Source organism: Podarcis filfolensis (genome assembly GCF_964270895.1).
Source record: "Podarcis filfolensis genome assembly, chromosome: 13".
Classification (NCBI taxonomy): domain Eukaryota; kingdom Metazoa; phylum Chordata; class Lepidosauria; order Squamata; family Lacertidae; genus Podarcis; species Podarcis filfolensis.
The window spans coordinates 38,472,580-38,496,502 of record NC_139615.1 but is presented as its reverse complement, the minus strand read 5'-3'; the positions used below and the strand labels follow the sequence as shown (position 1 = coordinate 38,496,502).

At 44.9% G+C, this 23,923-nt stretch overlaps 1 protein-coding gene across 5 annotated transcripts in view; it reads left to right on the top strand.

The window, feature by feature from the left end:
- LOC310747654 (uncharacterized protein) overlaps positions 1-23,923 on the top strand; it is a 115,504-nt gene that overhangs the window by 78,807 nt on the left and 12,774 nt on the right. For all 5 annotated transcript variants that reach the window (XM_083582304.1, XM_083582303.1, XM_083582306.1 and 2 more), the window contains 20 exons: positions 82-153; positions 286-429; positions 1,140-1,211; positions 2,082-2,186; positions 2,924-2,989; positions 5,829-5,942; positions 7,016-7,075; positions 8,168-8,272; positions 9,299-9,361; positions 10,261-10,365; positions 11,473-11,544; positions 11,949-12,053; positions 13,217-13,285; positions 14,982-15,086; positions 15,609-15,677; positions 17,618-17,722; positions 19,140-19,208; positions 19,499-19,600; positions 20,471-20,533; positions 22,846-22,950. In XM_083582304.1, coding sequence (XP_083438430.1) covers positions 82-153; positions 286-429; positions 1,140-1,211; positions 2,082-2,186; positions 2,924-2,989; positions 5,829-5,942; positions 7,016-7,075; positions 8,168-8,272; positions 9,299-9,361; positions 10,261-10,365; positions 11,473-11,544; positions 11,949-12,053; positions 13,217-13,285; positions 14,982-15,086; positions 15,609-15,677; positions 17,618-17,722; positions 19,140-19,208; positions 19,499-19,600; positions 20,471-20,533; positions 22,846-22,950 — 1,770 coding nt within the window. The remainder of the gene's footprint in view (positions 1-81; positions 154-285; positions 430-1,139; positions 1,212-2,081; positions 2,187-2,923; positions 2,990-5,828; positions 5,943-7,015; positions 7,076-8,167; positions 8,273-9,298; positions 9,362-10,260; positions 10,366-11,472; positions 11,545-11,948; positions 12,054-13,216; positions 13,286-14,981; positions 15,087-15,608; positions 15,678-17,617; positions 17,723-19,139; positions 19,209-19,498; positions 19,601-20,470; positions 20,534-22,845; positions 22,951-23,923) is intronic.

Here is a 23,923-nt window from a genome sequence, read left to right as displayed (position 1 = left end):
GAGACATCCCTGCCCCGTTCAGTTATTTTTTTGCAGCTAGTTCATTCTCATTTCTCTCTCCTCCTCTGCTTTGTCTTGTAGGGGATGGTATGGTGAAACTGAAAGAATTTATGAATGAATTGCCCAATACCCGGCGATTCTCCACAGCTGTAGGTAAGAGCAAAGCTTGCCACTGGCACCACATGTGAGTGAAGTTCATTGGGCATCTAGAGACTGACTGTTCAATGCTTCGTTGAGACTCCTGCCTGTGGATGGTTCATTGTGTTGACTCTTGTCTGTGTTTAGAGATGGAAGGAGCTATGAAAACAATGAATAGCATCAAACAAGGCTGGGTGGACACTGGAGAGTTGGATTCTATCATGCGCAGTATGGGCCTCAATTTACTTCCCGATGAAATGGAACAGGCATTGAAAAATGTTACCCCAAACGGTAAGGCTTTTAAAAGCCAATGGCTTCAATCAAAACTGACTAGCCTGTTAAAATTGCAAACCAAATCATAATCGGAGAGAAACCCAGTAAATCTGTCATTTTTTCCCTTAAGCACTTCAAGCTTTAATCAGCTAACCATTAGATAAATGAGCAAAAGCTTTGGTTGATTAATAGTACAGTGGTACCTCGGGTTACCTACGCTTCAGGTTACACATGCTTCAGGTTACAGACTCCGCTAACCCAGAAATAGTGCTTCAGGCTAAGAACTTTGTTTCAGGATGAGAACAGAAATCGTGCTCCGGTGGCGCAGCAGCAGCAGCAGGAGGCCCCATTAGCTAAAGTGGTGCTTCAGGTTAAGAACAGTTTCAGGTTAAGTACGGACCTCCGGAACAAATTAAGTGCTTAACCCGAGGTACCACTGTAGAAGACAGTTTAATTGGAGAGTGAAATCAAGGGCACCCGTGTATATTTTCAAGGTTATTTTTATTTCTGAAGTATTACTGTAAAATGTAAAGAAAGCAAAAATACTAATGTTGACTTTTCCTTCTAACCATCATTTAATCAACAGAAAGGTGGATGATTAACCAGCTAACATAATGACTGATGGGAGTTGTAGTCCAAAACATCTGCAGGGCACTGGGTAGGGAAGGCTGAACCAAAATACTATTTCGTTGGGTTAACATCCCTACACTTCTTTTACTAATTTGCAGATCATGGGAAAGTGAGCGTGGAACGTGTCTTGTCTGCGTTGACGAAGACTCGACGCTTTTCCCAAGCGGAAAGTAAGTGCAAATAGAGCAGTGGCTTACAATACTTTGTGTGGATATAGCTCTGGGAGCATCCCTCACCCCTATCCTAAAACCTGCTTTCCATTCCTCAGCAGAAGCTTTTGCAGCTCTGTATTCTGGAAACTTTCTTGTGAGTTCAGAGCAAACGGGAGCCACAGTGCACCTCTTGAGAAAGACAACAAGGATTCTTCCCTACGGTTATGCTTTATTTAGAGCTGGGGTGGGAGCAGTGGTGTAGCATGGGTTGCCAGTGCCCCGGGCCACATCAGAGGGGTCATCCGTGTCACCCAGGAGATCGCAGCCACAGAGAGAAGAGTCGTTCCGTTGTCTGGAGAGGTCACTTCCTGCTCTGCAGGATAAGCCATTTTCACCGGAGCCCAGCTGTATTGAGGCAGCACCGGGTGTTGAAATTTTGTCTTGCCAAGGCTTCAGTGCTGGGCACCCATGGCCTTATAAGAGGGTATTGTCCATGTCTTTAAGGAGAAGAGATATGGAAGGAGAGCTTGAACCAAGTAGGAGCTTGGCGGAAGACGTGGTAGGTAGAGTATTCCCAAGCCACAATGGTAATGCAAAGAGCAAGTTTGAATGCTATATGGGGGAATGATAATTCTATCATCAGGGGCCTAGACTTGAGGCACTATTGAGGATTTCAGCCCCCTCTCCCTTTGGAAGTTGGGGACTGTTTGTCCCTTCAGTGCAAAGAGCTAAGGGGAAATCCTACATCGCCATATGTAAAAATAAAATAAAATCCTGTTTTTGTGTTTGTTTCTTTTAAACCTAACACCGCGAGGCCAGTTTTAAATAGGCAGTTGCTCAAGAGCTGATTTCTCCTGGTCTTATGTTCAATTTCTCCTCCTATCTAAGGTAACAAGGTCCCCATCGAAAACCTGGATTCCATTCTTGAAAGCATGGGGATTGTTTTAACCAAAGAGGGGATGCAGGAGGTGCTCAAGCAAGTTAAAGTTGATGGTGAGAATTGATGGATTCCGTATTTGAGATTTTAAATCACGTGGGCAAAAAGGGCAGGGAAGAGAGGCAGCTGGAGAATGGCAAGATGGTAGGTTCATGAACCCTAAACAGTTAGTTTCTGGAAACTTATTGCGCCCCACCTTTCTATTACATCCTTTGCTACGTCCCATCCTTTGCTACGTCCCAGATCTCATTGCAGTGGGGTTCTCCCAATGCCTTATACCAGGGGTGGGCAGGCTTCAGGCTTGTGGAATTTACTAGAACTGTGAGGATAACCAACAAGAGCCAGGTGTAAAATGCTGGTTCAGGAAAGCAGACATAGGCTATGTTACACACGATACCTTTAAAACACATTACTTCCCTCAAAGAATCCTGGCCACTGTAGGTCATTAAAGGTTTCTGGGAATTGTGACTCCATGAGGGGGAAACTGCAGCGCCCACCATTCCTTAAATTGTGTTTTCCCCATACACTTTAAAGGTATAGTATGTATGCAGCCGTAAGCTAAGAATTAAGGAGGCTCAGCCCAGTCTGTACCAGAATCAAGCTTTTGCCCAAAATCCCACTCTACCTACAAAGTATCCTCTTAATACTTCATCTCTGTCACTGTGTGTCTCTTTCCATTATTCCTTGCTTTTGGTTTTGTTTTGTCTCTGGTTTTAGAAGCTGGGGTGTAAGAATTGTGCTTGTCTAAAAGGTGCCACACATGTAACTCTGCGCTTTTCTGACTCCCTCACAGAGGATGGGAAAGTGAACCTCAATGAATTTATGAATAGCCTTAGTGAAATGCAGCAGACTCTTGAAGGTGAGTGAGGTCCCTGATGCCAGGAAGACTCTGCTATGTGTGCCTACCAAACATGAGCTTGGATTTCCCTTCTCTTTCCATTATGGCTGGTACTAAAATAAATGGTAGAAATTTCAGCTTATTTTGAGCCGAGGCTTAGCCCCTGAACCTATTTTCAGTTGTTAAGCTTTCAAAATGTGGTTTTGATAGCATGGGGTGTAGTCTGTACTGTTTGAATGAAGGGGAGGCAACCAACCCGCCAACCCCATCTCTTTTCTCACAACCATCACCAAATGAATATATCTTTTTTCCTCTGACTGTCTCCTCTGAACAACCCTTTAACTAGCTCAGCCTGTTCCCTATACTAGGTAAAGCATAGCACTTAAGCACATTGTGAATAACATGGACTGAGACCAACCTTTTCCAAAACAAACAGGTTAAAAATAGGTTATTTAATCCCCCTCCCTTGATTTGATTCCTTCCCCCTTGATCCCGATGTCTTTTTTTAAAAAAATAATATTTATTAGAGTTTCAAATAAATCACAAAAATGAAAAAAATAACAAAACAAAAAAGAATAAAAAATACAAAATACAAAGAAGTAAAACCAATTAAAAACAAGTCAATCCTTCCATGTCTTATCTTTCATTTGCTTGTTTCCCTGACCTCCTCACACCTCCCTTTTTTGTATTCTAGTTCAATAGTTGTTTCAGCAAATCCTTACCATTTTTTCCTTTATCTTAATAGTTTATCTTAATATATTGTAACTTTACATTCTCACCTGTTAACAATCCATTTTTACATACCCCTTTATAACATTACTGCTAAAACCACATAACTTCATTCCAACATCCTTCTAACATTCCTTAATTTTACAATATTTCTGTAGATAATCTTTAAATTTCTTCCAATCTTCTTCTACCGACTCTTCTCCCTGGTCTCGGATTCTGCCAGTCATTTCCGCCAGTTCCATATAGTCCATCAGCTTCATCTGCCATTCTTCCCGGGTGGGTAAATATTGTGTCTTCCAATACTTTGCGATGAGTATTCTTGCTGCTGTTGTTGCATACATAAAGAGAGTTCTATCCTTCTTTGGCACCAATTGGCCGACCATGCCCAGGAGAAAGGCCTCTGGTTTCTTCAGGAAGGTATATTTAAATACCTTTTTTATTTCATTATAGATCATCTCCCAGAAAGCCTTAATCCTTGGGCACGTCCACCAAAGGTGAAAGAATGTACCTTCATTTTCTTTACATTTCCAACATTTATTATCAGGCAAATGATAGATTTTTGCAAGCTTGACTGGTGTCATGTACCACCTGTATATCATTTTCATAATATTCTCTCTTAAGGCATTACATGCCGTAAATTTCATACCTGTGGTCCATAACTGTTCCCAGTCAGCCGACATAATGTTATGTCCGACATCTTGTGCCCATTTTATCATAGCAGATTTCACCATTTCATCCTGAGTATTCCATTTCAACAGCAAGTTATTCATCCTTGATAATATCTTAGTTTTGGGGTCTAACAGTTCTGTTTCCAATTTTGATTTTTCCACCTGGAAGCCAATTTTCTTGTCCAAATTGTAAGCCTCCCTTATTTGAAAATAATGAAGCCAATCTCGCACTTTGTCTTTTAGTTTCTCAAAGCTCTGCAATTTCAATTTGTCTCCTTCTTGTTCCAAAATCTCCCAATATTTCGGCCATTTGGCCTCCATATTGAGCTTTTTCTGGGCCTTCGCTTCCATCGGTGATAACCACCTTGGAGTTTTATTTTCAAGTAAGTCTTTGTATCTTGTCCAGACATTGAACAATGCTTTCCTGACAATATGGTTTTTAAATGCTTTATGTGCTTTGACCTTATCATACCACAAATATGCATGCCACCCAAATACATTATTGAAACCTTCTAAGTCCAAAATGTCTGTGTTCTCAAGAAGCAGCCATTCTTTCAACCAGCAAAATGCTGCTGATTCATAGTAAAGTTTAAGATCTGGCAGGGCAAATCCACCTCTTTCTTTTGCATCAGTTAGTATTTTGAATTTTATTCTAGGCTTCTTGCCCTGCCAGACAAATCTAGAAATATCTCTCTGCCACTTCTTGAAACAGTCCATTTTGTCCAAAATTTGCAGTGTTTGAAACAAAAACAACATTCTTGGCAATACATTCATTTTTATCACAGCAATGCGGCCTAGCAATGAAAGCTTCAAATTTGACCATATTTCTAAATCTTTTTTGACTTCCATCCAACACCCCTTGTTCCCGATGTTAGTCTTCACTCATTCCTTCTTCCCAGGAGGAGAGGCGCCATTTTGTGTTTACCTCAGGTGCCAAAATGTCTTGGGCTGGCCCTGGAGGGAGGACATATTCTCCCATGGCAATTGGCCACGACAGCTAAATGAAACCCTTCAGGTTCAGAGGTAATAAGTATGCCACTGAAGACTAGTTGCTAGGTCTACAGTGGAGCAAGGCTGTTGCCTTTGTGCCCCACAGATGGACTTCTCAGAAGCCTTGGAGGTTTTTAAGCAGAGGTTGGATGTCATGAATGCTTTAGCTGAGATTCCTGCAACATGCAGTTGGACTAGATGCTGGATTCGACAGGCCTTTGGTCTGGCTCGTAATAATGGCCCTATGGCCGTAAAGGTCTACTTGTGAACTTCCCAGAGGTGCTGTCTGACCATTGTGGAAAACAGAATGCTGGACTAGGTAGAACTTTGATCTGACCTTGCAGGCTTATATTACGCTCTTAGGTTAACTTCTTGGGTTTTGTAGAAGCTTGACCATTTTTTTGGCAAGGCCTTGTTGATTTCCCACCAACTTCTGAACGTCTGGCCTTTGGTTCATTGTTTCCCCTGACTAGGTAACCAAGGGGATATGGTTGCTATGGAAGAGGTAGATTCCGTTTTGTCCAACTTAGGGATCCACTTAACCAAAGAGCAACTCCAAGAAGCCTTGAAGTATGTGACTGTGAATGGTGAGTGAACCTTGTTCCCTGATCTCAGGCAGGGTGGGGGTTTTTGTTTTTTGGTTTGCCCATGTTCTACTCAGCCACTGAATCTTACTCCTCAAAAAGTCCCTCAGCTCTTGGGAGGTCACCCTCAGCAAGCCCAGAGGCTGCAAGAAACATCACAATCCACCGGTACACTGGTATTCTGCCTGGCTTTCAATTTGAACTTAGCCTGATCTTTTATTCCCCTTCTTTCCCTCCCCCTCCCATTTTTATGAAGATTACCCGCTCTGGGATCCCACAGCTAATTCTCCCCTTGTCTTCTCGCTGGCCCAAATAGGACTAATTTAGCCAGCTAGCCCTGGTGATCATCTAATGTTTATTGGATGGATTTCCCCCCTAAATTGATTTTTGAATTCTGAATTTATTGTCCTTCACGTTTTATACTGTATTTTATGCTGTTTTTTGTTGCATCAATTAAGTGTTTTAAATTCGTTGTTAGGCACCCTGAGCCCAGTTTTCTGAACTGGGAAGGGCGGGGTATAAATAAAAATTTATTATTATTATTAGTATTATTATTATTATTATTATTATTACACGTGCCTCTAACACAGAGTGTGACAGCTTTAACTGTGGGCCAATCTCTGTGGAGATGGACAGAACTTACTTTTCAGTGAAAGGTCAAGCAGGAGTGTTCTGGTTGGAATCTGGCATTCTGACATCACCGGCAAGTTTCCCAGTGACTCTTTCATCATAGGTGAGGATTCACAGATGAGGAGAATGTCTTCAAGTACAGGCTGCCTATGTGAGCAGTCAAGAGCCACTGTCTTAAAGATCCAGGTCTGTCACCGAGTTTGTCCTCTCTGTCTCTCATGGAAATTAGCAAACTCCTGCCTCTCAGACATGTGATACCTGGGATCAGCATCAGTAGCATAGACCATTGAATCACTGTGTTGGACCAGGGTCATAATCATGACAGATACTGAAATATAGCAATTTTTATTTGCTTATGAGAATTTCAAAACACACACGCACAAACTTCTGCTTGGCCACTTTCTACATTGCAGATTGTTTTATCTATCAGTATTTTGTCCTTGCAGAAAATGGGAAGGTGAACATGAGCGAATTGATGGCGAGTGTAGTCAAGAACCAAGCTGAGGGTAAGTGGGTTGCAATGATTGGATTAGAAATTTGTTAAATTAAGCTGGAAGCATTTGAAGAGAGCACTTGTTTTCTGACAGGGCATAAAGCCCCAGGCAGGCTTTAGATGATGAGGAACAGACCAGCGTCGAAGCAGATGGGATAAATGGTCCATGGACAAAGCACACCTGCGCACAAGGCTGGTTTCATTCTGTGATTCCATAGGGGTGCAGAATGTGGTAAGAGAGGCTTCCCAAAGGGATGCTTGTAAAAAGCGGAGTCTCTCAGGCCCTTTTGGGTCAACACTGGGTGGCCAATCAAAGAAGGGACCCCGAGGGTCATCTAGTCCAACCCCCTGCAATGCAGGAATCTCAGCTAAAGCATCCATGACAGATGGCCACCCAACCTCTGCTTTAAAAAACCTCCAAGGAAGGAGAGTCCACAACCTCCCAAGGGAGACCATTCTGCTGCTGAGCAGCTCTTACTGCCAGAAAGTTCTTCCTGATGTTTAGTTGCAGTCTCCTTTGTTGTAACTTGAATGCATTGCTTTGATTCCTACTCTCCAGAACAGGAGAAAACAAGCTTGTTCCCTCTTCCATGTGATGGCCCTTGAGATATTTGAAGATGGCTATCAGATGCGGACATTTCAGAAAGCAGCTGAATAAGATTTCTAGGGGGTCATAGAGAGGGACATCAATGTTCTGCATGGCTCCTTGTACCCCCAGATAAGATATTATGCAAATCAGCAAAAAGTGCACAACAAATAGAATCATAGAATTGCAGAGTTGGAAGTGACCGTGAGGGTCATCTGGAACAACCATCCACAATGCAGGAATGTCAACGTGCGGTCCCCCATCCAACTATGAAACCATCCTAGACCCTGCTTAGCTTTGCAAAACGTGCTAGCAGTTTTAATTCTGCACCATGCCGTACAAGAAAAAATGCATACATTTGGGCACTTCACGCAGCTCATGGAATTCTATTCTTCGTGATACAGATTTCTAATTTTCTGAATTTGTGTTTATTGCGTGGGCAGCGTTCGAAGCTTTGTTAACCAAGCAGGGAATTCCAAGGCCCTGTAAATGTTTCCACGTTTATCATTTCTCTTTTAGAGGATCGAGTTCCTGTCGATAACCTGAATGCTATTCTGGCCACCATGAGCATTCAGCTAACAGACGATGAGCTCCAAGAAGCTCTGAAATCTACAACTGTGGATGGTGAGTCTTTAACGCGCTTGCTCTCCCACCCCTCTTGGAAGTAAAACAGATTAAGAGTATCCAGTTCAGGAAGAAAATGCACATTCCCCTTTCAGCTACTTTGGGTGATCTCACAAACTCTGGCTGAGGCCCACATGACACTCAATACAGCTGTTTAAGACGAATAAGTAACATTTCTCCCCCCTGTTTAAAAGCAATACAGTGGGACCTCGGGTTACAGACGCTTCAGATTACAGACTCCGCTAACCCAGAAATAGTACCTCGGGTTAAGAACTTTGCTTTAGGATGAGAACAGAAATTGCGCAGCAGCGCAGTAGCAGCGGGAGCTCCCATTAGCTAAAGTGGTGCTTCAGGTTAAGAACAGTTTCAGGTTCAGAACATACCTCCGGTACAAATTAAGTACGTAACCAGAGGTACCACTGTAATGAAAAGCAGCCCTAGGGAGGTTTTGAGTTTCAGAGGGGTTATGGCTTCTTAGCATTCCCCACTCTGACCTACTTCCTCCTCAAACTTCCCCCAGCTACTTTTCACCCGATGAAGGAAAATATACAGGTACCTGCATCTTCCCCCCCCCACCCCAGATTGAACTGTAACACATAAGCAGGCAATATTAAATGGGGAATGGTGGAAGGCGGAAGGGTTAAGCATGTCCCATTGGTCCTCAGCCCAAGACTGCTGCCTCTGTGATAAAGCATGCTGGGGCGGGGGATGCAGGCAATGGAGCACCATGGGTCATTCGTGCTTGAGAAATATCCCATCCCAGATCTTGAAATTTCTGTTATATCTTATGATACACGTATATCAAGAATATGCATGTGTCAAGTATGCCTTACCTCTCCACCACTCAGTAGGCAATCTCTCACTTCTCTGCCTCCTCCCTGCTGCATCTCTGTCTTGTCTGCCCAGATGCAGACTGTGCAGTTTATTTGCATTCCGTTCAGCTCCCAGCAACGCCCTTTGCAAAATAATTGTACTTCTGCTTCCCCGTCCAGTTGAGCCGTCCTCTTCCCCCATCTTGTCTTCCAGATGATGGCAAAGTTAACCTGAATGAGTTCATGGAGGGGGTGAAGAATGTGCAGCTGAAAGCAGGTACTGAAGATGAGTCTCTGGGGCTTTTTAATGATGGTGGGCTGGAGGATAATGAACATTTTTCTGTACACAAGATTAACAATTTTGTAATAGAACGTAAGAATTGCCTCCCTGGCTTAGCCTCGCAAGTGAGGCTGTGTGCACACCTTATATTAAAGCACATGCTATCTCATCAAAGGGGACGCGGGTGGCACTGTGGGTTAAACCACAGAGCCTAGGACTTGCCGATCAGATGGTTGGTGGTTCGAATCCCCGCGACGGGGTGAACTCCCGTTGCTTGGTCCCTGCTCCTGCCAACCTAGCAGTTCGAAAGCACGCCAGTGCAAGTAGATAAATAGGTACCACTCCGGCGGGAAGGTAAACGGTGTTTCCGTGTGCTGCTCTGGCTCGCCAGAAGCGGCTTAGTCATGCTGGCTATATGACCCGGAAGCTGTACGCCGGCTCCCTCGGCCGATAAAGCGAGATGAGTGCCGCAACCCCAGAGTCGGCCACGACTGGACCTAACGGTCAGGGGTCCCGTTTCCTTTATCTCATCAAAGAATCCTAGGAACTGAAGGGTGCTGGGAATTGTAGCTCTGCGAGGGAAGGGGTAAACTACAGCTCCCAGGATTTGGGTGGAATGGAGCGGATGTGCTTTAAAAGTACTTTAAATGATTGTTGTTCACAAAAGTCCACAACTTACCAGCTCAACCCCTACCCCCCATTGTCCTCATGCTAGTCTTTTGTGTAAAAAAAAATATGGTTGATGTTCTTGTCTAGTCACCAGGTCAAATTCTTATTCACCAGAGGGTGACCTGGTTAAGTAATTTTTTACAAGCCTGTTCTAATGCAATAGTATAGCCTGCAAAGTACAGAACATGGATCATTGCAGCTGACTAATTCCTGCTAATTGAACCAAGGGATCGTGGTCGAGAGTGATACCTTGAGTCCCACCTTGGAACAGAAAAGCAGCCTCCTTTCCGAAGAACAAGGGAAGAAAGATTTAACAGGCAGCAGTACTGGTGGTAAGCTGTATGTGAGGAGGTTTACAGTGCATTTAGGGCCTACATTTTGGAGAAATGTCTATCAGCAAAGATGTGTGTATCAGGAAGGAAACAGACATTTATGCAGCCATTCTGACCTTGCATTTAATGCACTCCCCCCCCCCCAAACCACATTTCTCTCTTAGAGAGCTAAGAATTGTTTGGGAGCGAAAGAGGCACATAATGGGCTTTGTTTCTCTGTTGGTTTAAATGGTTCTAAACCACACTTTCGAAGAAAATATAACAAGGTGGTGTATCAAACTATCGTGACTCGGAAGCAATTCTTCCTGTCACTTAAAACTTTCCATGAGATAGGGCCATGGCCGCCAACCTGGATGGGCTTTGAAAGAGCATTAGACATATTCAGGGAGGATAAGACTATAGACGACTATGGATTTTTATAAAGATTCTATAAGGAAAGCAGAAAGCAGCAAGAAATATCAAGTAAAAGTATCGGAGAAGAGATCAATGTAAATGAAAACATGAGACTTATGGTTTTGTTACATGTGATTTTATTTTGGAGTTGTCTGCTTATTTTGGAGTTGTTTGCTGTAAAGGGATGTATATTATGTGAATAAAAAAAATAAAGGATTTGAGAAAATAAATAAATAATAAAAAAGACTATAGATAGCAACTAGTCAAAACAGTTACGTTCTACCTCCAGTTGCCGGGAAATCACAAGTGAGCAGTGTGTTGCTGCGGCACTCATTTCCTTGCTTGTGGGCTTCCCATAGGCGTCTGGTTGGCCGCCATGAGAACACAGCAAGGGACAAGATGGGCCATCAACCTGACTCAGTAGCACTCCTCATTCTTATTTCACTCCCAACTAGTGCTATTTTTCTGGGGGGAAAGGAGCCGGAACTCACCATGAAAAATGGCACCCACCTGAGAGGTGCCAGAACTGAGTTCTGGCAAGTTTCAGCTTAAAAGGGGGCGGGGAGACCTGCTCCCACACCATGTAAATCGTCCTCTCCAGAAACCTGAGGTAAAATGTTTTGGCTAAGAACGTGAACCGAAGAATGTACTGCCATAAGAGTGAGGCAACTCTCATGACCTTAAGCCCTATGTGGGCGGCCATGTTGTTTGCAGCTGATGACAGCCTGAGCTCGAAGGAAGTCGTGGAGGGCGTCCGTCTGACGCAGCCATCTCCCACGCATGAAGGTGAGTTGAACTGAGGGGGAAGGTTTGAAATGGACATTTTAAATATGGCAGCATCTCCTTATTTCTCTTCAGAAATGGGCAGGCAATTTCTCCCCACTGTAGGACACCCTGCCCACTGCTTGCTCATCTGTCTCTTTTCCTGCTCCTCTGCACCATCCCAGAAGGATTTTTTCGTATTTCAAACCATTCCTATAATGGCTTAAGTGTAGTGAAAGAGTAACAATCAAAATACGCTAAAGCATTTATTTTATTTTATTTTTAAAAAATGCCCAGAGTTTTCCTCTGTACACAGGGGATCTGGAACAGAACTGAGGTTACCAGCCAGCTTGCTAATAACTTTCTGTGACTGACGTATGTAGGATCTGTACCCATGCCATTCCAATCTGTTCTGCACCCAATTGCAGGAGAAATGGTGGACGTTCAGGACCTAGGCAACGTTCTGGCCATTGAAGGCATCCAACTCGCAGAAGAAGAGTTCCAGGAAGCATTAAAAAATGCCCCGGTGGATGGTCAGTATGGGCTTCGGGAAAGGAGTTCTGTGAAACGGCCGAGATAATTTGCAAGCTCGGGTGGTCTGGCGCCCCGGACAAACCCCGCAATCTGAAAGTCGACGGTTCTGTAACAGAGGCATAGTAATGAAAATGTGCAGGGAATGCGCTGGTGAGCAGAGCATCTGCAGGAGTTCTGCTTCACCACTGCATTCCTCACAAGGAACGTGCTGGCAAAGCAGCACCCTGCAGGATTGAACCCAACAGCTGCTCGCCAGCAAAGGAGTGAAGGGTTCCATCCTACTGGCTTAGAGTGCGCTGGCAAAGCAGACTCCAGCAGGACTGAACCCTGCCATCCCCTCCTTCAGGGGACATCACCTGGTGATGTCAGCTGATGGAGAGGTGGGTATGGTTGTTGTTTTTTGGGGGGGGTGGCCTCAGGGGCCAACTTGGACTCCCCAGTGGGCCAAGATTGGCTCACAAGCCAGAGTTTATCCCTGTGCTAGAGGAGGAGGTACTAAGGAGGGGGCCTAGAATGTGGAGGAATCAATTTCTCGTAACTATGGCAATTTTGAAAAATACAGAATATCATTTGAAGCACAATACAAATACATATGCAAAGAGGGAATTTGCATACACTTCAGGGAACATATCCCAGCAACTAGAGAAATAAACTCTAGGCCTGTACATTCATCATGCCCCTTTACTTTCTTAAGGAAAGGTGAATAGTTGACTATTTACTGGGGCTTTCTTCTTTTTAAAAAAATTGTAGATAGGTTGGAATTTAAGTTGGTGCTTTCAGCTTTTTATCTGAACCCACAAGGACTGGAACTGAGATTTTCTGATTGATGGACCTCTCTCCCAACATGTTTGCTGGTCTCCATTTAAATTTGGAGCGGTGCTGGATTTAGGGCAGTGCAAGTGGTTCCCCCCCCCCCGGGCGCCAAGCTGAGGGGGCACAAAATAATAATCATAATCGTAATAAAAAAATGTGTACAGATACCTACTGAGAAAATCCATAACAAGCGACTGTGTGCCAAAAGGAATTATTGCGAAAATAATAAAGATTTAGAGGGGGGTGGGGCAAATTTTGTTTTCGCTCAGGGCACCCTATTATCTGCCCCTGTTGGGAGCCTCGTTGGGGAACGAGGTCTCCTCCTGATTCTGAGATCTTTTTCCATCAGCTGAAGGGAAAGTGAACCTGGAAGAATTTATGAAACAGGTGAGAAAGAGCCAGCAACATCGCCAGAGCGGTGAGTCAATAAGATGTTTGAGAATGCACTGTGAGAGGGGAAGGGCCACACCACAGAAAAATGTTTGCTTTTTGTGCTCCATGTGTTTTGGAGTCAGAATTTTGAGATCCTGTAAAATATCAGTGTTTAGCTCATGAGTCTTGCATGTCGCTCTGGGCGGGAACAACTGTGTAAGGCACACAATAAAACATCAGTTTTTATTTATTTTTGTCTTCTGATTTTGCCGCAAAACCTACATTCATGTAGACTTGAAGACACTGTAACATCTCTAGGTCCTATTGTCACCTTCCACCCCTCTGGTTGTGCTTCACATACAGTGCTGGATTTACGTATAAGCTAAACAAGCTGTAGCTTAGGGTCCCACTCTCTTGGGGGCCCCAAAAAATCTTAAAGGGCAAAAAACTATGTACATTTCCAAAATATAAGATAAAAAACCAATAAAATAGAACCTACATAGAGCAACAGTGTTTAGTGTTGTGTAGGCTCCTATGATGTAAGTAATGGGCCCCGCCTGCTAGCCTGCTCCCTAAAATATCACTGGTTTTCTCATTTCTATGTATAGGGTACCTACATTCTGCATGTGCAAATGGCTTTAGATACCTATTAGGTCCATAAATTACCATATAGCATATATTCAACACAAAAAACAGCGACAATTTGTTGTTGACAAAGGACAGCTGGACATATAAAGGGCCCCATTACCTTCAGTAGCTTAGGGCCTCATCAAACCTAAATCTGGCCCTGTTCACATAGAATCCAGGCTGATATCGCACAATTATCGGCTTATTTGTTATCCTTCCAAAATGTGATCTGCTCCCTTTTGCTATATTGGAAAAAACTGCTCTGAATTTATCTTTGCTTTTGTTTTAACTATGGTTTAAGATTTGCTGGCAATAAACAAGGCATAGTTAAGTTGCAGGGCAGAGTTCATGCACAAAGCTAAACCGTGGTTTAATAAACCATAGTTTAGAGTTATGTGCAAACCCAGTGAATGACTGGGTTCTCATTTAGTAGGGAAGAGCCACAATAGAGAGAGAGATCTAAATGCCACTCTGGAAGAATGCTTCTGGACGTGGGTGCTTTAGTAGCACTCCATCTTTGCTGTTCTGATTTAAGCTACATGTGGAAAGTAATTCTGCTTCTAGACATCTGTTATCCAAATAAAATCCTGTGGTGGGAGGGATTTTCATTGGGATCAGTCTGCAGGAAAAGGATTAAATAATCTTCCCTTCCCTCCACTTCTAATCAGGATCCCTCCTTTTTGTATTTTGATAAATTTGGGTAAAAAGAAAGAAAAGAAAGGATATGAAGGCAATGCTATTTGGAAAGAGAAAGGTTAAAGTGAAAGAGTGGATTCCTATAGAGGGGAGCTGGAAGAAGGAAACGGCTAAAAAACAATCTATACAGGCCATAACAACCCAGAAAACTATTAAATAGCTGTGAGAAGGGTTAATGGAATGTGTTTCTCCCTTTCGTCCTGCGTTTGTGCTTCTTCAGAGTCTACAACCCCTTTGGTAAAACTAGTAAACAAAGCAAAGACTGAAGAAATAAGCCATTGTTTGTTGGATAATCTGTGGGACAACTCAGGATTATCTTGTGGTTTGTTAAACAAACCCTGGTTTTAGTGTTATATGAATTTGAGTGTTCTCTTGTCTTTCCATCCCCTCACTGACTCCATTCCCCTTTTGTCCTCCAGAAGAAGAAATTTCTGTTCTGGATCTTGGATCCATTCTGGCCCGCAAGGGCTTCTTTTTGAGTGACAAAGAGCTCCAGGAAGTCTTGGCAAATGTGGATGTGAACGGTCAGTATTTATTATTCAAATGCTTATCCCTACTTTCTATACAGTGGTGCCCAAAGCAGCTAACAACAAATAAAGCAGCCCTATAACATACGAAACAATATGCAGAATATCTGATGCCCAGACTGTGGGGTTTCATTCTGAGAGAACTGACCCTATAAAAATACTCGCAAGGCAATTTGCACCCAACCATTAAGTACTTTTTCCATTGTAGGGTTTAATCTTCCTATGCTAGGAGGCAGATTTGCACATCTGGTCTTAAATCACAAGTACACATGTCCTCTGATGTGTACAATAAAGGTTAGCCTCAGAACAGTGAATTTTTAGCCTAAAAGCTGGCTGGTAACCAATGAACCTCTTTCAAAAAGCAGTGTAATGTTCTCCAGTGGCCAGTCCTGGACAACAGCCATGCTGCCATGTTCTTGACCACCCAAAGGGTCTGTAATGTTTTCAGGGGCAGTGATTTAAATGATGACAGTGGCTATGGGACTAGTCTATTGCTGTTTCTTTTTCTCTACATTACAGAGGATGGAACTGTAAACCTCAGTGAATGTCTCAAAGAAATCCAAGCACTCCGAGGGTTGTCATCAACCAGTAAGTTGAGAGCCTTAAAACCAATCACACTAACAAATCCATTGTTTAAGGTGTGTGGGGGTGGGGTGGTCTGGACATACCAATAGGTTACTGTTCTATTTGTGGACTCTATATGTGGCACAGTTTTCATATCACCCTAGACATAGTTCTGCTCAGTAGAGTTGATTCCAACATTCAGATATGAGCCATTGGGTGCTGAATATTCAAGCAGTTCAAAGGCATGTGGAAACTGGTCAAAGATGTAGGCTGTAATGCATTTCAGTCTTGCAGAAAAATGAATATAATCATTGTCAGGGACAGGTGAGTAATAACTCGCAAGGTGCCAGTGAAGTTAACTATTCAAAGAAACAAAACAGCTCAGGTCTAATGAGCCCAGTAACTCTCTGCAGTAGATGTTGCCCCAACGAGACAGTTGCGAGGACTAAAGGTCCCTATCTTCCCATAGTTCCCGAAGCCTTCTCTTCCCCTAGGTCCTTCCCCAGCATGGGACGCAGGTGGCGCTGTGGTCTAAACCACTGAACCTCTTGGGCTTGTCAATCAGAAGGTTGGTGGTTCAAATCCCCATGACGGGGTGAGCTCCCATTGCTCTGTCCCAGCTCCTGCCAACCTAGCAGTTCAAAAGCACACCAGTGCAAGTAGATAAATAGGTACCACTGCGGTGGGAAGGTAAACGGCATTTCCATGCGCTCTGGTTTCTGTCATGGTGTTCCATTGCACCAGAAGCGGTTTAGTCATGCTGGCCACATGATCTGGAAAGCTGTCTGGACAAACACCGGTTTCCTAGGCCTGAAAGTGAGATGAATGCCAAAACCCCATGTTCACCTTTGATTGGACTTAACCGTCCACGGGTCCTTTACCTTACCTACCTAGCAACTTGAGGCTCCTTCATCTTGTCTCTCTTTGCTCCTCCTTCATTTCTCTCTTGGTGGAAGTCTTCAAGCAAAGGCTTCTGGACAGCTCTAGCCCTGGATTTCCTGTGTTGGGAAGAGGGTTGGACCATGATTCTAGAATTCTAGAATTCTGTGACTAGCAGCCCTGGAATCCCTGGAGGGAAACGGACACTATGCACATCATTTCTGCCAGGGAGAAGTCCCACCTTGACCTTTGTGGGGCTTTCTCCCTGGTAGAAATGATGCACATAGTGTTAGTTTCCTGCTGGGGATTTTGGACCTGGTAGTTCTGGTTCCCGGCAGGAAAAGATGCTCTGCCAGGACCTACAGAGGTCCTCTGCTGCATTCCCATGCTGTCCCTCAAGGCAGGTTTTTAGGCAGGGCACTTCATGTGCACCCTCTGAGCAGTTAACCTGTGGACCCGGCGGGACCACATAACACCAGTCCTGAGAGATCTGCATTGGCTCCCAGTACGTTTCTGAGCACAATTCAAAGTGTTGGTGCTGACCTTTAAAGCCCTAAATGGCCTCGGTCCTGTATACTTGAAGGAGCGTCTCCACCCCCATCGTTCAGCCCAGACACTGAGATCCAGCGCCAAGGGCCTTCTGGCAGTTCCCTCATTGCAAGAAGTGAGGTTACAGGGAACCAGACAGAGGGCCTTCTCAGTAGTGGCACTCACCCCGTGGAACACCCTCCCTTCAGATGTGAAGGAAATAAGCAGCTATCCAATCTTTAAAAGACAACTGAAGGCAGCCCTGTTTAGGGAAGTTTTTAACATTTAATGCTGTACTGTTTTTAATACTTGATTGGGAGCCCCCAGAGTGGCTGGGGAAACTCAGCCAGATGGGCGGGGTATAAATAATAAATTATTATTATTATTATTATTATTATTATTATTATTATTATTATTGATGGGACACTCACAAAATCTCAACCCTTTTGAGGAGAGCATTGCACTGCGAGGACAGTGTTGTGATCTTGAGTATGTTTTGCACAATTCTTTGGACGTTCGACAAAAGGTTGTTGCCAACACTGTCGCCTCTTTTGCAGAGAAAAGGGTTGCTATCGAAAACTTGGAGGAAGTCTTGGATGAAATGGGCATCCAGTTAACCAACAAGCAGCTGTATGAGGCGTTGAAATGTACTCCGATTGACGGTTGGTTTCTTTGATTCTTTGGTTTCTTTGATTCTTTATATCTGGCTGCTGCTGAGTGCTAGACGAGCTTGATTTAATTCAGCAAGGCAACTCTTCTTCTGATCAGTTTTGTTTATGAAAGGTTGGGGGAACAGTCAAATTACTTGTGCTGCAGCCACCGCTCAAAGGCACATGGCAAAATGAACCTGAGGGGACAACCAAAAATAGCTGCGGGTGCATCCTTCAAAATCTGCATTACATATATTTTAATCATCATGTACAAAAACGCAGTGGCGTAGCGTGGGGGGTGCAGGGGGGGCCGGCCGCACCGGGCGCAACATCTGGGGTTAGGGCAAATCCATGGGTTAGGGGGCGCAAATCCACGGGTTAGGGGGCGCAAATTACTTGCCTTGCCCCGGGTGCTGACAACCCACGCTACGCCACTGCAAAAACGACAATGGTTAACAGTCATTAGCTTCTGGGCAGGAGCATGGGAGACACACAACATGAAGGACACCACTCTGAAACAGGAGTGAAGTCATGTTCCTTAGATGTACTTGGGCTGCAAGGCTCATCATCTCTGACCATTGGTCATGGTGGCTAGAGCTGATTGAGGGGGCACAGGTTCCCCGCTCCCTGCTACTCACCTCCAGGTAAAAACTATGAAAAATATACAGAAGCACTGATTTTTATTCATAGTGGCAGAGTAGTTGATCTTCACCTGTGCCAAGTCAAAATATGGGGTAGAGGACTTTCTTATGACTGCCTCTCCCTGGCCAGCAGGTAGCCTTTTGGGAAGGAAAAAACAAGAAATAGAACAGTCAGTGTTCCAAACCCTGCCCCTCCAGGTGGACTGTTGCTACTGATGCCACTCCTACCACAGATAGCTGGCAACTTGTTGGGTTGCAAAGTTATTCAGAGGGTTGCAACTCAAGACCCTGCCAGTTGCTTGATCCCTATCCTGTCTGCTTTGGTCTCTTGGTTTTTTTGTTGGCTTTTTTAACTGATTATTCTTAGGGCAATTTTTTAAATTATGCATTGGCATGTTCACTTGTTGTTTATTCAGATAGATCAGGGTTTCTGAAACGTGGGTTTCCAGCTGTTTTGGACTACAACTCCCATCATCCCTAGCTAGTAGGACCGGTGGTCAGAGACGAATGGGAATTGTAGTCCAAAAACAGCTGGAGACCCAAGTTTGGGAAACCCAGAGATAGATATTAAGACTTTGGGACTGATATATGTGCCGCTGGGGGAGGAGAAGAGTTTTTGGCCCAATTCATGCCCCTCACGTTGGCATGTTAAGAAGGTGGGTTGAGCTTGAGAGCTGTCTCTGTGCCAAACGAATAGTGAAACTGCTATTCTGGCTCCCGCTGCCGCCACCTTCTGAGCCGCTTAGCACTTTTGCGTCTTGTTCACAACTTCTTTTTGTTCCTTGCAGCGGATGGGACGGTGGACGTGGAAACATTTAAGAGAGGGGTGCATTCGGTCTTGTCAAGCCAGCAGACTGGTGAGCTGAACCGTAATATTGAATGATGGGTGGTTACAATGCCGTTGGGTTAAAAAATTATTATTAAAAACACCGATCTTTATTCTGTGCACATGGTTCATGACAACAATAAATAACTAAATAACTATAGCGCTCTTCTGACATTCTGGAGCCTCAAAGTGGGGACAGGGAGGAGCCTTTGGACCAAACTACGTTTCGTGAATAACATGGAAAATATCTGGAATTAACTTTACACAACTGAAGTGATGGATATGAATTGCTACTGAGCGTTCCCTCCCCTTCTGTTCAAGGCAAAATGGTGGATGTCAGCAAACTGGATTCTATCCTGGGTGCTATGGGGCTTCGCTTAACTCAGATGGAAGTTCAGGAGGCTATCAAAAGGACAATCAATAGTGAGTATGCATCACTGGGTTCACCATTGGATCATGTCCCTGGAAAGTCCTCACAGCCACCAGTGCTTCGCACCTGATGCTCAAGCTACATACATATTCCATGTTCACGTTCTTTTTAACTTTTGTAACCCGAAGCAGCCAGGAGCAGGCTGTGAATCGGTATGGCAGAAAGGAGGGAGGCTGGACTATAGCCCTTTCCCCCTGTTCATTTTTTTCAACTCAAAATTCTCCTCCCTAGGCTGCTTTTCACCCTCAGGGGGGAAATATGTCTTCATCTTCTCTTTCTCTCATGCTTGGAAAAGCAACTCAGGGAGGGTGCTTTGAATTTTTGCAACGTGGGGACTACATAAAGCCAGGGACGGGGGGTGGAATAATCAGCCACTCACTGCCCATCCTCCTTCCAGTTAGGACACTTCCAGGGTGCTTTTCATGTGTAACTGCCTTTTCTCCCTTATGGACATTTATGGAAGGTCCCCATGTTGTCAGCATCACCATCAAATTGCAATTCTCCCATATTTTCTCACAACTGCTTTCATCTTCCGGGGATAGAAATACAGTGGTACCTTGGTTGTCGAACGTAATCCATTCCGGAAGACCGTTTGACTTCCGAAACGTTCGACAACCAAAGCACAGAGGGCGTTCTCCAAAGTCAATGGAGAAAAACATGCAGCAGAAGCCATTCAACTTCCAAAAAGCTTTCGAAGATGGAAGCAATTACTTCTGGGTTTTTGGTGTTCGAAAACCAAAACGTACGGCTTCTGAGACGCTCGAAAACCGAGGTATTGACAGCATATGAATCAATATGAGCATTCATCCAGGGATAGGGTGGGGGTCTCTCTTTCCATCCCAGCTAATCTTTTTGCCTTACAGAGGATGGTACTGTGAATATGAAAGACTTCATGTGGGCCATTCAAGACCTCCCCAGTATTCAGGGTGAGTTTTAACCTTCACGTTGAAAATGGAGGGGCAGTGGCTATCTTCCAGATTAAGACTTGCAAGCTTTTTAACCCACCCAGGCCCTTAAGGTGGGTCTGCCTTGACCCCAAGCGTTCTTCTCCCAGCTATGGTGCCATGGCTGCACACCACCACCTCTCTTCCTTCTAGCCAGAGTACGTTCAGGGCCGTCTTATCCATAGGCACTAGGGGTGCAGGGCACCCGAGTGCTGAGCTCTCAGAGGCGCCAGGCTGAGAGTCCGGGGCTGAGAGTTGACTCCGGGGAAGAGTCTGCCCGGCAGTCGGAGCACCGCAGCGGGCTCTTCTACTGCAGGCGGCTCTGCGCCGCAAGTTCGGGGGTGACCAAGCCAGCAAGATGCTGAGATGGCCGGCTGGCTCTCCCTCCTGCGTGCCTGGGACTGGGCAACCTGGGGGGGGCGTGTCGGGCGGATCTTTGCACCCCGGCGCCGCATATGCTTAAGACAGCCCTGAATATGTTGCATGTTCATTGATGCCACTCACTCTGTGGACCAGGGAGGGGTTGGGAACAGAAGGGCCTTGCCTTACTGGAAACCACAAGAATGATAAGAAGAATAAAATCTGGCCAGAGCGGGGTGATGCAAAGCCCTGATTTCAATCCTCATGAGGATTACAGGCATTTCAAGGAAGGCAGAACAGAAAGCACGCACTAATACATTGTATTGCCTCTGCTTTTCCTCTCAGTGGGGTGGACAGATGCAAAAGAGGACTGGGCCCTCTCCTGCACCTTTAAAAGATGTGCCAAGAATGGCATTTGGGCAGGTGCAATTTGTGTGGCAAGCTATACCTGTTGAATTTCCCAGTTTTGTGTGACTATAAAATGCCCAGGAGGACCTGTCCCCTCTTGCATCTGGCCATCTTATCTCCTAACTATGCTAGTCAGAGCTGCTGAAGCTGGGAAAAGGAATAATGTACAAAAAAGGGGGGAATTGATTAAAAGGGAGGAAGTAGAAATAATCCACTCTTGGAGCAGGAAGCTGAGGATTAAAACTGATGTAGGGCTACCGTCCAAGGCTCTTGTAGTTGGGAGTAAAACAGGCCTTACTTCTGATGGGTTGTAAATATGCCATTGCCAGTGGCCTAGCATGGGTTGCCAGCTCTGGGGCCATGAGAAGCGGTGGGTGGGAGGGAAATGGACAGAGTGCACATGCACATTCAACTGCCAAACAGCGTCTGTGTCACCCAGAAGATTGCAGCCCCAGAGATAAGAAAAGAAGAGTTGTTCCGTTGTCTGGAGGGGTCACTTCCTGGTTTGCATGGAGCCCAGCGATGGAAGCACACAGCTGTATTGAGGCAACACCAGATGTGGAAATTTTGCGCCCCCTAACAATTTTGCGCCTTGGGCAACTGCCCCTATGGCACGCACACACACACCTGCTATGCCACTGACTATCGCACATTTAAATTTACTGTTTGTAAACTGAGACAGAAAGCTAATTGATGCTAGATAGTTCCGTGAATAACTCTTGATCATCCAGTGTACAACACCGGAAACACAATGGGTGCGTCCAGGCTGCCGCTATTTTGGGGGTGGGAATGAGTCACATGCTGGCAAATTTAGGTTACAGAGTTAAAGTTGATTAGGAACTTTTGAACAACAAAGTTCCTTCCTACCCTAAACGAAACTTTTTTATATAATAAGGAACGTAACAGGAAAATGCAGTGGAAAGCTGTAATGTTGTCTAACCTTCCCCCAGACTTTGGACAAACAGGTCATCTGGAAGTGTCCGAAACCTCTTTCTTTCTCTTCCTCACTTCGGATTGTGTTTTCAAATTGTGAGCTGTGTGGCATAAGGTGGAACAGAAATATAGATCACTGGTCTGAGTTCTGCTGCATTAACTTGCTCTTGCAGTGTGGTGTAGTGGTTAAGAGCAGTGGACTCGTAATCTGGGGAACCGTGTTCGCGTCTCTGCTCCTCCACATGCAGCTGCTGGGTGACCTTGGGCTAGTCACACTTCTCTGAAGTCTCTCAGCCCCACTCACCTCACAGAGTGTTTGTTGTGGGGGAGGAAGGGAAAGGAGAATGTTAGCCGCTTTGAGACTCCTACGGGTAGTGAGAAAGCGGGATATCAAATCCAAACTCCTCCTCCTCCTCCTCCTCCTCCTCCTTCTTCTTCTTCTTCTTCTTCTTCTTCTTCTTCTTCTTCTTCAGTGTTCTTCATTTGTAAAACGGGGTATTAATAATTATTGTTGTGGGGCCAAATGAGGCACCAGATGGGATTAGTTTTCCACAATTTAATATGGTGAAACATCTATTTCTTTTCCTTGAAAGATGAAAAAGTGGATATTGGCGACCTGGACACTGTCCTAGGTGGCATGGGAATCTTCTTAACGCAGGAAGAACTGGAGGAAGCGCAGAAGATTGCAATGATGAATGGTGAGTGTGTCCCACGGTCTTCTCATCTTCATTAGACCATGGAACTAAGAGTTCTAAAATGACTCCCCAAACCTTCACATCTGCACATCACACAGGTTGATGCAGCTGTTTAGTCTGCAGTCTGGATGACTCTCTTGTGGCACATCCATCGACAACTCTCTGATGGGATAACAAGGCCACAAGTCCTGCCCAAGTCCTTAGAGTCCACCCATCACCCACCATACTCTAGCGCAGACTTACTCAACCTTAGGTCCCCAAATGTTGTTAGACTACAACTCCCATCATCTCTGACCCCTGGTTCTGCTAGCTAGGGATGATGGGAATTGTAATCCAACAACATCTGGGAGTCCAAGGCTGATCAAGGCTGTTCCATAGGTTTCCCATTCATTCTGAATTTTTAATAGAGCGATTCATATTTCGGGAAATCCGTCCACTATTATGTGGTCCATTATTATTATATTTTCTACAGAGCCAGACTACTGTGAACAAATAGATTTCAGTCGCTACTGCCTTCAGTTTCAAAATGCTCTTTTCAAGGCAACTTTTGGGGCCTTGCCCTTTGGAAATTTGTATAAACCCTTACATATCAGTTGGTGTTCAGAGGGTGAGGCAAATTGTCTGTTTTTAGCTGAGCTAAGGCTTTTTTTGGGTGGCACTGTGGGTAAAAGCCTCAGTGCCTAGGGCTTGCTGATCGAAAGGTCGGCGGTTCAAATCCCCGCGGCGGGGTGCGCTCCCGTTGCTCGGTCCCAGCGCCTGCCAACCTAGCAGTTCGAAAGCACCCTCGGGTGCAAGTAGATAAATAGGGACCGCTTACTGGCGGGAAGGTAAACGGCGTTTCCGTGTGCTGTGCTGGCTCGCCAGATGCAGCTTTGTCACGCTGGCCACGTGACCCGGAAGTGTCTCCGGACAGCGCTGGCCCTCGGCCTCTTAAGTGAGATGGGCGCACAACCCTAGAGTCTGTCAAGACTGGCCC